Here is a 15,387-nt window from a genome sequence, read left to right on the forward strand (position 1 = left end):
TTAAGATACTAAGTGAGAAGTACCATTAATTAATTAATTCCAATTATCGACTAGAACTGTAGGTAATAAGATGAGAACACATAAGTTCTTATCACATATAATATAGGTCCTTAACCTACCCCCCTCATAACATAGGTTCTTCACCCATCCCAAATTCATCAAGAAAGTCTTTGATTAATATATACAATCTTTTCCTATTAATTTTTTTTTCTCCGAAATGCCCTCTGTTAGGGTATCTTTATTTGAGCTAGGTTGTTCAATGATAATAGATAATTAGATATATTTACAATTAGCTCAGGACCTTTGTAAAGGTCCTACAGCCTAAAGGTTGCTCTACTTCCAGTAGCAGGGGAAGTTAATTGACGAGTGATAAAATGATTTTTAAAATGTCATCAAACATTATATGAAATATCTCTCATTCGATAGTCTAAACTAACGCCAAGCGTAATTAATTGAATGAATAGATTTAGTACGATGCTAGATTGTTTATTATCACCACTGACATAAAAATAGTATAGGAAAATGCGCACTGGTACATCTGTCAGTGGCAGGTAAACAACACATGAAATTTCTTTGACAGATATAGAGAACTGGACTCCATATGTCATGGCATTTATCTGCCATTGAACACTAAATGCTTCATTCGATTCATTTAAAAGGAGAAGCCCTTTAAGACTCATACATCAAAATGATGAAATAAAAGATATTTTTGCACATTATTTTATCATCTATAAATATATAGGTGTTATTAATCCAAATAATGTCGCATTTGTGAAAATATTTGATGTTCAGATAACGATGCTCATTTGTTCAAATCTTCCTCAATTTTTGTAAACAACAGAACACGATGTCTATAGTGTTGTCGTCCGCATTCAACACGGTGGTTGCAGAGCGGGAATGCACTTGTTCTTTGTGATCTAGAGCGTTAGTTGAATAGTTTAAGTGTTAGATATGTTATAAAACAGAAAATGTTTGCAGGCGGAGTCATCGAGGAGACGAGGGACTATGTAACCTTGTCGCTACCGGCATTACAACAGACGACATCCAGGCCATCCCGCTCATGGCGCCGAGTAAGTAGACGTCAGCTGATTTGTAACCACAGGTCCTTACACGTCCTCAGCCCACTGTTGTGTTAAATGGCGTGTAAACTCAGGTCTTTTATCGTGATTGGTGCCTTGGGGTCTCGCTCACATGAGTGTGGGTGATGGTGGTTGTAACATTTAGAACTTAATTATCTACGTCTATTATCCCAGTTTATCCCGAACTTCATTCGAAGGTGCAAATGTTTGAGTTACTTCCTTCCTCTTTCGAGATATTATTCCATTATTTTATTGCTTAATGTACAAAAAAAAATAGTTCAATATGTTCAAACTTGACTGTTATCTTTCATTTGTATATTGCTGTCCCCTTGTGTAACATTTGCTTATTTAGATATGAAACAACCTTTTTCCTTCGGGGACTGAATTAATCTACTGAAGTGACCTCATACAGCAGCCAAACTTCCCAGCAACTAGACTGAAAAACGAAATTATAAAAGTCACACATTTTCTTTTAGCTTTACAAATACAAGTGTTTGCCACTGACGGGGAAGGGTGAATTTAGGTGAGTTTTTCTGAATATATTTCGATTTGAAATGTTTCATCTACTTCTGTGTTGATTAGCGACTATTACCATAGTAGGCAGAATCGGTGTAATTGAAATGAAAGCACATTCGCAAAAGGGATAAAATGCTTGCACAAACGATAAATATAATTGTATATGAAGTGTTCATATCCAGATGGTAGATATGATTAAACAGTCACAGTAAAATAGATGAATATTCATATGTAATAGCCATAAGGTCATGGAAATCCTTACAGAAAAATTGGTGATTTATGAGTTTATCTTCCTATTGACACTTGGTGATTTATGCATGTATGTTTCCATCGACACAAGCCAAGAGTATTGATCCACAGTGCTCATATAATGTATAGAGAATGGAATAAGAATGCAGAGCACGATTTAGAATATTATGATTGATATTGAATATCAGGAAAACTTTAATTAATTGATTTGGAATTGTTTTAAACACATGCAAAAATCAACAAAACTAATGAATACTTCATCTAAAGTTCCCTGGTATCCAGGATTAATAGTAGAAATATATCACCATTGATGAGGTGTGCTGCTGGGGACTGTATGAAGTTGCAGTTCTGAGGGAGGTTGAGCCGTGATGCAAATAATCACTTGATGTGCTGACTCTTTGTTGACTTTCATTACCAACGATTATTTAGCTAAGTTGGAGGTCTGTCTAGTAATTTTGAAATTTGATAATGTAAATCTAAAGGTTAGGTAGGTTGCCTTAAGGTCTGATGATTTTAAGATTTTTTGACATTATACATACTTTTACAGTAACTGACTCACAGTTTACCAGTTGATTATAACGCTTATATGTATCACCTTATTTATTATTGTTCAACTCCATCAGGGCAATCCTTTTAGATGTAGGCAAATGCCTGAGGTGTGCTGGGATTTTTTTTTTTTTTTTTTTTTTTTGACAATTTGGAGCCTCACTGCCTCTGGAAACCATGCGCTGGAGTTGCCCTCTTCCAGTAGCCTGTCAAGGGTGAGGCACAAAAGGCTAAGAAGCAGCACTGGAATCTACAAGTAATGAAAGATCAACGATTGAGGATGATGGTGCTGAATGTAAATGGGATGACTGGTGAGAGTAAAAGGAAGGAGGTTGTGGAGAAGGTTAAAAGTTGTAGCTTGGATGTGCTAGGGATTGTGGAAACCTATTTCCTTGGGTAGGGTGTGTGGAGTGAAAATGGAAATGATGAATGCAAGTTATGGAAAGGCATGGAAGGAGGAATGATATGGATAGGAATGAGTGAAAATGATCATGGAAGAGAGAAAGAAGGATGTGCTATTCTGCTGTCACTGAAAGTGTGGGATGGTGTTACAGAGCATGGATGGAATGGATCAAGAATAGTGTGGGTGAAAAGAGAAATTGGAATTGTGAAGTATGAATGGGTATGTGTACATGTGCCTGTGACTATGCGAGGTAAGAATAGAATGAAGCATTTTTGGAAAAAAATTGATCGACTGTATAAGCAGTTTTGAGAATGAGAGACACGTGGTTGTAGTAGGTGATATGAATGAGTGGGATGTGATAGTTTGCAAATGGGGAGTGCCTGGAGTAAATGAGAAAGGCAGTTTTGTGAATGTTTGTGCTGAGAGTGTTTTATTCCCTGCAAACACCTTTTTTCTGCACATAATGATCCACAGATATATATGGACAAGAAATGATGGAAGAGAAGAGCAAAAAGCTTTTATTAATTATGTGTTAGTGGATGAAAGATCAAGAAAGGCCATGCTGGATGCTAGAGCAGTGAGAGGATTCTCTGGAGACTGACCATTTCACTGTTCTTTTGGGGATGAGGATCAAGGAGAAGTGGAGGTATGGCACAAGGGAGAATGGAGAGGTAAAAGTGTTGGCAAATGTGAAGATGAATCAGAAAAAATGCAGGGAGGAGCATGAAAGGAAGGTATCTGAAAGCTTAAATGGAAGTGGAGTGAATGTAGGGATGCAGTTTGTGTGAATGAGGTGTTTGAAATGTTTAGAGAAATACTTTTAGAGTTTGTAGAATTAACAGTTGGATACAAGGTTGTGGGGTATAGGAATAAAAAGGGCAATGCATTGCAGATGGATGAGATTAGACATGCTGATGAAGAGAAGAAAAAGGCATTTGATAGATTGCTTGATGGGACTGTATGAGTGGAAGTTCAGCAAAGGAGGAGGGAAGATTATATGTGTAAGCGGAATGTTAAGAAGCTGATAGAGGAAAGCAAAGAAAGAGTAGATGAAAATTTTGGAAGAAAGTTGAGTGAACAGTTTTGTGATAATAAGAAACTGCTGGAAGGAGGTGAAAAAGGAAAGAGGTGGATGGTTAATGGGTGAGAAGTGAGAAAGGGGAGTTGCTGAATCAAAAGGAAGATGGAAATAGTATTTTGAAGAACTGATGAATGTAGGAGAAAGGGAGGCAGCAGTTGTTGCATGCATTAGCATGGAGGATGGAAGGAAGAGGATGCATATGTAGGGGCCTGTAACAAAAAGGGAGGTAAGAAGTGCAATAATGAGGCTGAAGGTAGGGAAGGCACCTGGAGTAGATGAGATTACAGCTAAAATACTGAAGTATGGAGTAGAAAGTGTGATAAAGCGGATGCAGTTGATAAGTAATTTAGGCTGGAAACAAGATTGGTTGAAAACTATTATTGCTCTTTATTCTAAGGGAAAGGTGCCAAGTATGTATGTTGCAATTACAGGAGAATAAATCTGTTCAGTATACCATACAAAGTGTTTGCAAAAATGTTGATTGATAGTGATGGAAATGATTGAATGCAGAATAAGTGAAGTGCATAGGGTTTTTAGGAAAGGCAGGGGATGTGTGGATCAGAATTTTGTGGTAAAGATGACAGTGGAAAAATATTTAGTGAAAGGTAAGAAGTTGCATGCAGCTTTTATGGATCTGGAGAATGCATATGACAGAGCTGAATGGAATGCTCTATGGGACATGTTATGGATATATGGGGTAGGGGAACAACTGTTGGAAGGTGTGAGAGCCATCTGTAGAGGAGCAAAAGCATGTTCAAGAGTAGATGGAGAGTTTAGCAAAAGTTTCAATGTACATGTGGGTGTGAGGCAGACCTGTGTGATGTCACCATGGCTTTTTGATAAACATATGGATGGAGTGATAAGAGAGCTGAAAGCAAAACTAGGAAAAGTTGTGTGTTTTTTGATGTGTGTAACAGTTGGTGATTTGAAGGTAAATGCAGTTGAAAGTAAAGTAATGATGTTTGAAAGGAAACAGAGTGAAAGTATAGATTTTGTAAAACCATATAGAGTGAAAGAAGAAAGTGTACTAAATTGTCCTTTGGATAAGGGGGAGAAAGATTGTAAGAGGTGAGAGAATTTAAGTATTTGGGAGCTGTCTTGGGTAAGTTTGGTGATATGGAAGGAGAGATAAGGGAGAGAGCAGTACAGGATGGAAGTCACTGAATCCCTTGATAGAATAATGAAGGGTAGAGGTGTAAGTGTGGAAGTGAAGAGAGGATTTAGAGACAGCATAGTTGTCCCACCCCTGACTTATGCAGCCAAAACATAGACATGGAATGAGTCACAGAGATCAAGAATGCAGGCTGTAGAAATGAGCTATTTGAGAAGAGCATGTGGTATGACTAGATGGAATGAATAAGGAAATGAAGGATGTATGAGAGATGGGGTATGGCAGGGAATGCAAAGGGAATGAATTGTGGAGTGGTAGAGGGTGAAACGTAATACTTTGTGGTGGTTTGGACATGTGGAAAGAATGCAAGACCAGGAACTTACAACGAGAGGGTATGATGGCACAGTCAAAGGGGTTGGTGTGAGAGGAAGACCACTTGTGACATTGGGAAAGTGCAATAATACTGGATTGAGAGAAATGGTGGAAGAATGCACGGAATGATGTAAGCAAGGGAGGCATGTAAGAACAGGAATAAGTGGAGACTCTTTTACCATGGCCACCCCTTGATGGGAGTTTATGGAGGGAATGGTCATCAGAGATATAGATAAGATAGATATTATTTGTTTATGGATGGGGTTGTAAAGGAGGTAAATGCAAGAGTCCTGGAAAGAGGGGCAAGTATGAAGTCTGTTGGGGATGAGAGAGCTTGGGAAGTGAGTCAATTGTTGTTCGCTGATGATACAGCGCTGGTGGCTGATTCATGTGAGAAACTGCAGAAGCTGGTGACTGAGTTTGGTAAAGTGTGTGGAAGAAGAAAGTTGAGAGTAAATGTGAATAAGAGCAAGGTTATTAGGTACAGTAGGGGTGAGGGTCAAGTCAATTGGGAGGTGAGTTTGAATGGAGAAAAACTGGAGGAAGTGAAGTGTTTTAGATATCTGGGAGTGGATCTGTCAGCGGATGGAACCATGGAAGCGGAAGTGGATCATAGGGTGGGGGAGGGGGCGAAAATTTTGGGAGCCTTGAAAAATGTGTGGAAGTCGAGAACATTATCTCGGAAAGCAAAAATGGGTATGTTTGAGGGAATAGTGGTTCCAACAATGCTGTATGGTTGCGAGGCGTGGGCTATGGATAGAGATGTGCGCAGGAGGATGGAATGTGTGGAAATGAGATGTTTGGGGACAATGTGTGGTGTGAGGTGGTTTGATCGAGTAAGTAACGTAGGTAAGGAGATGTGTGGAATATAAAAAGAGCGTGTCGAGAGAGCAGAAGAGGGTGTTTGAAATGGTTTGGGCACAATGGAGAGAATGAGTGAGGAGAGATTGACCAAGGGATATATGTCGGATGGGGTATGGACGAGGAGAAGAGGGAGACCAATTGGAGGTGGAAAGATGGAGTGAAAAAGATTTTGTGTGATGGGGCCTGACATGCAGGAGGGTGAAAGGAGGGCAAGAAATAGAGTAATTGGAGTCATGTGGTATACAGGGGTTGACGTGCTGTCAGTGGATTGAAGCAAGGCATGTGAAGCGTCTGGGGTAAACATGGAAAGCTGTGTAGGTATGTATATTTGCGTGTCTGGAGACGTGTGTATGTACATGTGTATGGGGGGGGGGGTTGGGCCATTTCTTTCGTCTGTTTCCTTGCGCTACCTCGCAAACGCGGGAGACAGCGACAAAGTATAAAAAAAAAAAAGAAAAAAAAAAAAAAAAGATATTATTGCATAGTAAGGTATGCTGCCTTCCAGTCAGACTCTACAACACCAATTATGTTGTGCAGAGGAGGGTGGATGTGTTGGAGATGAAATGTTTGAGGACATTATGTGGTGTGAGGTGGTTTGATCGAGTAAGTAATGAAAGGGGAAGAGAGATGTGTGGTAATGAAAAGAGTGTGGCTAAGAGAGCAGAAGAGGGTGTATTGAAATGATTTGGTCACGTGGAGAGAATGAGCTAGGAAAGATTGGCAAAGAGGATATATGGGTCAGAGGTGAAGGGAACAAGGAAAAGTGGGAGACCAAATTTTGTATATAATTTTATATATATATATATATATGTTTAATTAATTTTGATTAATATTATTTTTACTGATGGAATAAAAAGCAGTTTACAGTTTTCATTGGCTCTGATGATGTAGGTAGTACTTCAAACTTACCGATGTGTGATTCATGTTGGAATGGCATGCTATACAGTAATGTAGTGGTAATCATCTTGTTAAGGAGAGTGGGAAGCTGCGGAGGTGGTTCATTTACAGCAATCTGTGTACATAAGAAGATTGCCAGGAATGGGGCTGGTGTTGATTTAAAGGTCATTTGGTGGATATGATAATGGCCGTGGATGAAGAGGGTGCTTTACTTCCAGCAGTTGGTGACTAGAGTGTGGTTGGGAAGGGACGAAAGAACCGGAAGGGAAGGCAGTGTACATGTGGTTATAGTTTGTGCCTTTCTAGAGATATGGCCCCTACTGTAGGTATATACATAGATCAAGTAATTTTTTCGGTGAGTACTATGTTCCCTATGCTGTACTGAAAACACTTTACAGAAACACAGTTCTTTGGTACTATGCTGTAATGAGTTTACTGTAATGAATGATTTGCATGGATCTTCTTTGTGGCCCTTGGTGTTTGACTGCCATTGCCAGAGTGCTAAGGCCATGCCCTCTGAGTTATATTCAGTGATTTCCAAGTTAGAGGTTTGTTCCACAAATAATAACATGGTGGTAAATTCTAAACAGTGTATAGCAGACCTTTTACAGTCTTAAATGTTTATTTGAAGTTTAGCTCCACAGTGTCTTCATTTGGAAAATATTTCCTTTGTAGGGAGAGTTCGTGAAGGTTAACCAAAACCCCAGTTTTTTAGCCAAGAATGAAACCAATGAATATAGTTATAATCCATTATCTTCTGTTCTTGGAAGATTTCATCAAGATTGCATCATGCCATTTGCTTGATTAGATCCCCTATAGACTTTTTAAATTTTATCAGTTGTCAAGGGAAACTGATTTTTACATCCTGAAACTGGGATCAAGAAACTTGTCTGATTGGCTCAACTTAGGCTTCACACTAGAGCACATGATGTGAGGAAAATGGCATGTTCTATAGCATTACATAGAGACATTTTGTTGGAGAGAGAGAGAGAGAGAGAGAGAGAGAGAAAGAGAGGAGAGAGAGAGAGAGAGAGAAGGGCCTTTAGTTATTATCTTCCAGCTTGATCAATCGATACCATAGTTTTGTTATGGTTCTACCCTGTGTGGCTATAGAGATTCCTACTTCTAGAGTTAGACTCCAATATGCTTCCGTGTCATCAGTGGAATTTTTCATTTTCCTCTTTTTAAGTCAAAAGCTTTTTCTCTCGCTTTGCTCTTTCATGTGCATATGCTCTCCCTGCTTATGGAACATAGTGTAGAGGAGAGATATGTAGGTGTTAAAAGTTGAAAACGTTTTCTCTTCAAGGTGTCCCATGAGCATTATTTTTCTGGTTTTCTTGTCCTGCCTACCTTTCCCTCCATTTTTGAAAAACCTTTTCTCAATACTCATTGTGATTGCATTGGCTTGGAGCTATGATTTCAGAATTGTGAGCTTTGAATGGCAAAAAGCAGATGGGTTGGTGAAGTCAACTTGGTGGTGGTCGCTGATTGGCTGAGAGCTAACCCATCTGTCGAGCAAATGGTTGTAGTGGTCAGAGGTTGACTGAAAAGGGGAATTCAAGTGAAAAGCTTCCTCGCCATTAATAGGATGGCAGGAATGATCCTGACCCTGACATTCCCAAGGAATATCTCACTGCCATGGAAGGAAAAGATTTTTCTCCTTTAAAACTACAGCTTTTTTTAAGGCCTTAATTGCATAAGTTATTTAATTTGATTCTACTTTGGTTAGTATATTGCAGTTAGATTTTCTGTCATCCCTAATTGTATATCTAATAAGTATTCCTTTCCATTTTGCAGAGCTGTTTCGTCAGTCATTATTTATAGCAGTCATGAAACATAGTGAGAAAAGGGGGAGACTAACATTTTGTAGCCCATCCGTACTGTTGTTGATGTAGGACATTAAAGTGAAAAAAGTTCTCTGGTTGGTTGGCATGTCAGCATGAGGTCTCTTCATCCCTGTCCAGGGATTCATCAGTATGTATAACAAGCATTTCCAGGCAGCTGGTTACTTTAGCATTAGGGTGTATGAATATTTACAGAATTTTGCATATGTAACAAAGAAGTCCTTTAAGTTGACCGGCGTAACATTTTTCTAGCGATGGAACCAGCTGCCCCGATTGCAGCGAGTGGTGCTTGTAATGCTGGGAGTTGCAGCCCTGGTGGCCCTCACCTATGTTGTTGCCAGTCGTGGTGAGCCCTCAGTAACTCCTACTGTATCCCAACCAAACTATCAACATGTGAGTAACTCTGAGCTAATGTATTTTCGAAAATATTTTCTCTGTACATACCACAGTTTGAAATGTTAATGAAAATTAAATTTGGCTGCTTATCACCATAAAATGTATACTTGACTGCCTCATCTTTTTGTATTTATTATTTAGGCTTTATTTGAAATATGTTGGTGTAAAACATTGTTTTATTTTAATTTGGGGAGATCATTCCTCTCTCTGCATCAGCTCATACCTATATGGCTAAAGCTTATCTAGATTTAAGTTGGCATCTTGGCAGAGGAAAATTATAGTTCATTAATATATATTCCCATACTTTGGCAAATACTTGTCAGTTCTTCCTTGACTAAAGGTTGCATTGTAAATCAAAATTGTACTCATGGGTATTATCTACATATTATTCATAGACTGAAAGAAAAAGTAGCGTAGATTCCTATCAAACTGAAATTATCTGCCTGCTTGAGATTAATTGTGAAGCATGTATATGCACACTAACATTAGTACCGGTAGACTTTTTCTTTATTACTTACTCCTATATTAACATTATCTATTATTCACAGGAAAATAACTTAACACCACCACCAATGCTGCCGCATCCACCAGATGATCAACAAGAAAAGTGAGGAAACTATCATAGATGCTGTTTGTCAGATTTTCAAATTACTACTAAATTGTCTTTGTATTATGTAATAAGAACTGAAAAGTTTTCTGATATGCTAAAGGCGGTAATTTCTCCATCCAGGGCTGAATCCCATGAACATCAGAGAGAGTACATGCTCACAGGGAGGTTGAAACATCATCGTACCCCTTAGATAGGATGTATGCACCAGGTTTTCACCCTGTTCAACCACCATCATGTCACAGAGGCTTGATTATGTCCATTCAGAGACCTACCACCCTGGCCAGGCTGATGATATCATTGGTGCCTCCAGCCTACAAACTCACTTCATACTTCTTCACACTCTCTTTTTATCTATCTATATCTCTGACACCTCTTCCTACCCTGGAACTCCCTTAAAGAGGTGGCTATGGCAATAGAGTCTTTATAACTCTTGAACTCTGTCTATGTAATAATGCTGACTTGCTCATGAATTACATCAGGTCCTAGTTTCTTTTTTCTTTCATGGCCTTGTTTCTAGGATGCTGGGTTTGTATCCTTTTTATTTAATTGTTTAAGGGGGTTTGAATAAAGTGCATTGCTCTCTTTTCTGGGCATCATTCACCACCTTAGTTGGATACGTATTCATGTGTTCTTCATTTTGATATACCAAAGTACCCTGCTCTCCTCATGTGACATCTCTATTTTGTTGTTTCTTGATAAGTTTTTCCTCTATGGCACAAATATTCATGTTTTGTGTTGAAGTTCTAGGAGTTTTAGTTAAATAGGCTTTCAGGGATTTTCAACATGGCGTTAACCATAGATGCTAGTTGTGGTCATCTTAAATTAGTCTACTTAATCAGAGATATATGTTGGGTTTTATTGGGAGGACTCTGTATATGGACATATGGATTGATGGTCCTACCAAAGACATGTTCTTTGCTCTTATAGTCATAGGAAGATAGCCTCATTTGTTAAAAGAATGACAAAAAGACATGTATCAGATCTTGATCTAACAGTTCTCTTCATTTAAGATGTAGTATACTTACACACATTAATGATATTAGTAAATGTCTGCAAGGACAAAGATGTGAATGATGTATTGTTGTATGGATGCAGGGCTTGGGCTGGTTAGATAAACATTTAAGTGGTTGGTATTGGAAATGTTTTGGAAATTAGATGTTTGAAAAATTATGTAGAGTGAGGAGAGTAGGAGTGTTGTAATAGAAAGAGGAGTGTGTATGGGAAAGTTGGAGAGGCTATGCTGAGATGGTTTGGACACATGGAGAAGATGACTAAGAGGGTAGACCTATCATAAGTGGAGGGAACACGGAAAAGGGGAACTGAGGGAGAAGCAGAAGTATGGATTAAAAGATGCCTTGTGTGTTTAGGGTCTGAACACGCTAGAGGGTGTGAGGCATGCATGGAATGGAGTGAATTGGAGCAATTTGTTATACAGGGGGTGCTGTGCTGCTAGTAGGCTGAACCAGGGTATATATAGTGGTCAAGGGACACTATGGAAAACTCTGTGGGATCTGGTTGTGAACAGGGGATCTCTGGTTTTGGGAAATTTTGGATAACAGCTAGAGAGTAGATTTGTCTGTTCCTGGTGCTTCCCCACTGTTGCAGGAGACAATGAACAAGCTTGAAGAGAAAAAGATGGATGTGTTTTTTTCAAATGGGTTTTTATATTCATTAAACCATCAGATACTTTCACATGAATTCCTTGCCTCAGATACACTCACTGCAAATTACCTTTACTGTACCTTTCAGAGAAAAAGACTTGAAAAATGAAGAGAATGCTAAAAAAGATGAAGGAGCCAGAGATGGAAGAGACCAGATTGTTCCTCCGCCAGGACTTCCTCAGAGAAGTATGTTTTGCTCGTTTTTCTTGGGATAAAGTAACTTATATCACCATTTATGTCAAGAAGTTATATAATTGATTTAAAGAAAATTAGTTCATATAGAATTTCAGAAGAAAATATCATCACACTATATTATATGCTCCATGTCATCTCATCCCACACACTTTTGGCTCTTGTTTAACTGTAGAATCTCCTCCCTCTCTTCATTTCTCTTATGCCAAATTTACTGTGTATCAACCTTCCTTCATGTAAAAGCTCATCATATGTAACTTCAAGGGCTTTCTCAGGGTTGTGATGATTTCAGGTCAGGATTGCTTTCAAACCCCTCATAGTTTAGTTGTACTGCCTCCTCTTGCATGAATTGCATGGCTGTAGAACCAGTCACTCCACCACCACAGTATATGCCCAGAGATATCCTCACACAAAAAGATTATATCACCTTCCATGAAAAGACTAAATGTAGTTAGCCAGCTTCATTGCTGGCCACTAGGTGAGAATCTTTTACAGAGGTTTCATCTCCAGTATTCTCAAGCTTTACTATGATGTTCCCCAAGGAGTAGTCCTATTTACAGTCCTCCATCACATTAACACCACACAACCAGCCAGACACATGCAACTCTTTGTCACAGTAATTAGAACACTAAGCGACTCGAAACAAAGTGCCTTCATCCCCATAGAAATGCACTGTAACCTTCATAACCTGTGGCAGAGATGAACCCAACCTGCATTCCCCCTCTCTCCTTCATCCTGACACACAATTCTTACTCTTTTGGTAAGAGTTTACCTCTGTATTAGGAACTTTCCCCTTACTTCAAATATTCCTAGCAGCCTCCACAAGTTCTCTGTCGACTGTATCATACACTTCCTTCAGATCCGTAAGTAACACATACAGTTCACTCTTCTTCTAGGGTTTCTTCAGACAGATTCTTCAAAGCAGACACCTGTTCCACACATTCTTCACCTCTTTTGAAGCCATACCACTCATCCACAGTCAGAGGAATTGTGCTTGCCACCACCCTCTCAGTCACTACTTTCCCATACACCTTACCAGGTATACTCAACAGATTTATACCTCTGTAATTCATGCATTTGCTCTTGTTTCCCTTGCCCTAATATAAGAGTATTATACCACCTGTGACATAGGCAAATAGGGTTGAGGAATACGTTTATCCTGTGTGTCATAGAAGGCAACTGAATGGGGAGGGAACCAGGGGGCTGGAAATCCCCCCCCCCCCCCCCCATTTGATTTTCCAAAAGAAGGAACAGAGAAGGGGGCCAAGTGAGGATATTTCCTCCAAGGCTCAGTCCTCTGTTCTTAATCCTACCTTGCTAATGCAGGAAATGGCGAATGTGTATGAAATTAAAAGTAAGATTATAAAGAGATAGGTTGGTTGGAGTTGAATGGAGAGAATATGCAGTAAGTGCAAAGTTGTAGATACCTGGGAGTTGACATGGCATTGGATGGAACCATGGTAGTTGAGGTAAACCATAAGTTGGGTGAGGGTCTGCAGTACTGAGTGGATTAAGAAGTGAATAGAAAGAGAAGTCACTGACTTTAAGGTCAAAGATGGGTATATTTAATGGTACAGTAGTGGTATAATATGGTGTTGTATGTATGTGAGACATGGGCCATAAATAAGTAGGCACAGAAGAGAGTAGATGTATTGAAATTGAAATGTTTGAGGACAGCATTTGTCATGAGGAGGGTTGATCAATTAGTGTGATAGTATGAAGAATGTGTTTGAGAGAGCTGAAGAGGGTGTGCTGAAATGGTTCTGAAACCTGAAGGACATGAGTGAGAAGAAGCTAAGGTGGTGTACATATCAGAAGTGGAGGGGACAAAGAGAAAGGGGAGACGGAATTGGAGATGGAAGTATGGAATGAAAGATGTTTTGAGTAATAGGGCCTGAACATTCAGGCTTGCATGGGATAGAGTGAACCAGGGCAACATGGTATACAGGGGACAATTTTCTGTCAGTGGACTGAATTAGGGTAAATGAATTCGTTAAGGAAACCACAGAAAGGTGTGTAGGGCTTAGCTGTAGATAAGGGCTCTGCTTTCAATGCATTATACATGATAGCCAGAGAGTAGATGTGAGCAGATGAGACTATTCTTCAGCTATTCCTGATACAACCTCACTAAGTGGAAAATAGTGAGTAAGTTTTGAAAAAAGAGATATGTGCTTTGCCATTTCCTGCATTAGCAAGGTAGCACCAGGAACAGGTGAGGAATGGCATCTTTCATGTACATGAATTATTATTGCTTACTGTATGATACAAGAAGTTTTATTTTTCTTAACTAGGATCAGCAAAACAAGAATCTGTGGTGGCAGCGATGAAACATGCTTGGAAAGGTTATAAAACCTATGCCTGGGGGCACGATCATCTCAAACCAATATCTAGAACGCGAAATGACTGGTTAAGGCTTGGGCTCACACTTGTAGATGCACTTGACACCTTGTGGATCATGGACCTTAAGGAAGGTGAGTTTAAGAGGTTTTATTGAAATGTTACTATGGTTCACTTAAAGATTATAGCATCCTTGAGTATGTAGTATGTACTGTAGTTAGATAAAGGAATGGAATTTCTAATATTTTGCCCATAAGGTATTATTTTCCTCTTTTCCTGTTACTTGTGTTTCAGATGATCATTTATTCATTTGGGAATCTTGATTTGGAAATGATAGCTGTTTTTAAGTTTGCAGTAGATAAACCTGTGTATATGTTTTGTGTCATGAAAAGTGAGCAAGCTTGGAAAAGTGGCTTGTGTGCAGAAATATCTGGAGATATTGAGTTTAGAATGTTATATGGCGAAAGTATATGAAACAAGCAGTTGGAAAAGTAGTGAGAGAGATTAAAGTATGCAATGCTTAAGTGTATAGGTGAAATGTATGTTGTGCAGAAATTTAGCTTTAGATGTACAAGAAAGGGTTATGATACGAGGTTGTCAGTATATCATTGAAAGAGAAAAGGGAGTTGTATGGTTAGTAGCTCTAGAAAGAGTGTGAGTGATTGGGAGGAATATAGGAAAAGTGGCAGGAGGTGAAAAAGAGAGCAAGCAATGTGGAGAGAGTGAATCAGAAATTTCAGTGAGTATTTTGAAGGATTGTTGAATCTGTTCCTTGATAAGGAAGGTGGATATTGTGGGTTATGGAAGACATGGTTTATGAAGTGAGAGTCATGGTGAATGGGATATTGAAAATAGAGAAGGTAGCATAAGTCTTGCACGAGATGAAATGTGAATTTTCAGGGGTGAATAAGATTGCATTTTCTCAAGAAAGTGGATAATGGTACTGTTAATTGGTTAATCTGGCTCTTTTAAGTGTGTATGACCCATGATAACTGATGTAGTGCAATTATAATGCCCTTGTGTATAGGTAGACAAGGGGTAGAATTATGAATGTTCATGTAGTCTGTTGAGTGTATCTGATAAGGTTTAAGGAAACATGGTGATTGAGAGAGGGGTGTCACACATATCAGATGACTAGGGAGGACCTGTGTGGATTCAGGGAAGGTACAGGATGTGTTAACCAGGTGTTTGTTGTGAAGAATATGTGTTTAAAATGCATGGAAAAATAA

At 39.0% G+C, this 15,387-nt stretch overlaps 1 protein-coding gene across 2 annotated transcripts in view; it reads left to right on the plus strand.

Moving 5' to 3' along the window:
• Nucleotides 1-853: 853 nt before the first annotated feature.
• alpha-Man-Ib (alpha-Mannosidase class I b) overlaps nucleotides 854-15,387 on the plus strand; it is a 29,542-nt gene continuing 15,008 nt past the window's right edge. Inside the window, exons 1-5 of one of the 2 annotated variants that reach the window (XM_071688763.1) lie at nucleotides 854-1,070; nucleotides 9,215-9,355; nucleotides 9,907-9,965; nucleotides 11,718-11,815; nucleotides 14,113-14,292. In XM_071688763.1, the coding sequence (XP_071544864.1) occupies nucleotides 969-1,070; nucleotides 9,215-9,355; nucleotides 9,907-9,965; nucleotides 11,718-11,815; nucleotides 14,113-14,292 (580 nt within the window). In that variant the 5' untranslated portion in view covers nucleotides 854-968. Of the gene's footprint in view, nucleotides 1,071-7,338; nucleotides 7,474-9,214; nucleotides 9,356-9,906; nucleotides 9,966-11,717; nucleotides 11,816-14,112; nucleotides 14,293-15,387 lie in introns of those variants that run through there. The other variant, XM_071688764.1, reaches the window with a different exon arrangement.

This window comes from Panulirus ornatus, chromosome 46, assembly GCF_036320965.1.
Source record: "Panulirus ornatus isolate Po-2019 chromosome 46, ASM3632096v1, whole genome shotgun sequence".
Classification (NCBI taxonomy): Eukaryota; Metazoa; Arthropoda; class Malacostraca; order Decapoda; family Palinuridae; genus Panulirus; species Panulirus ornatus.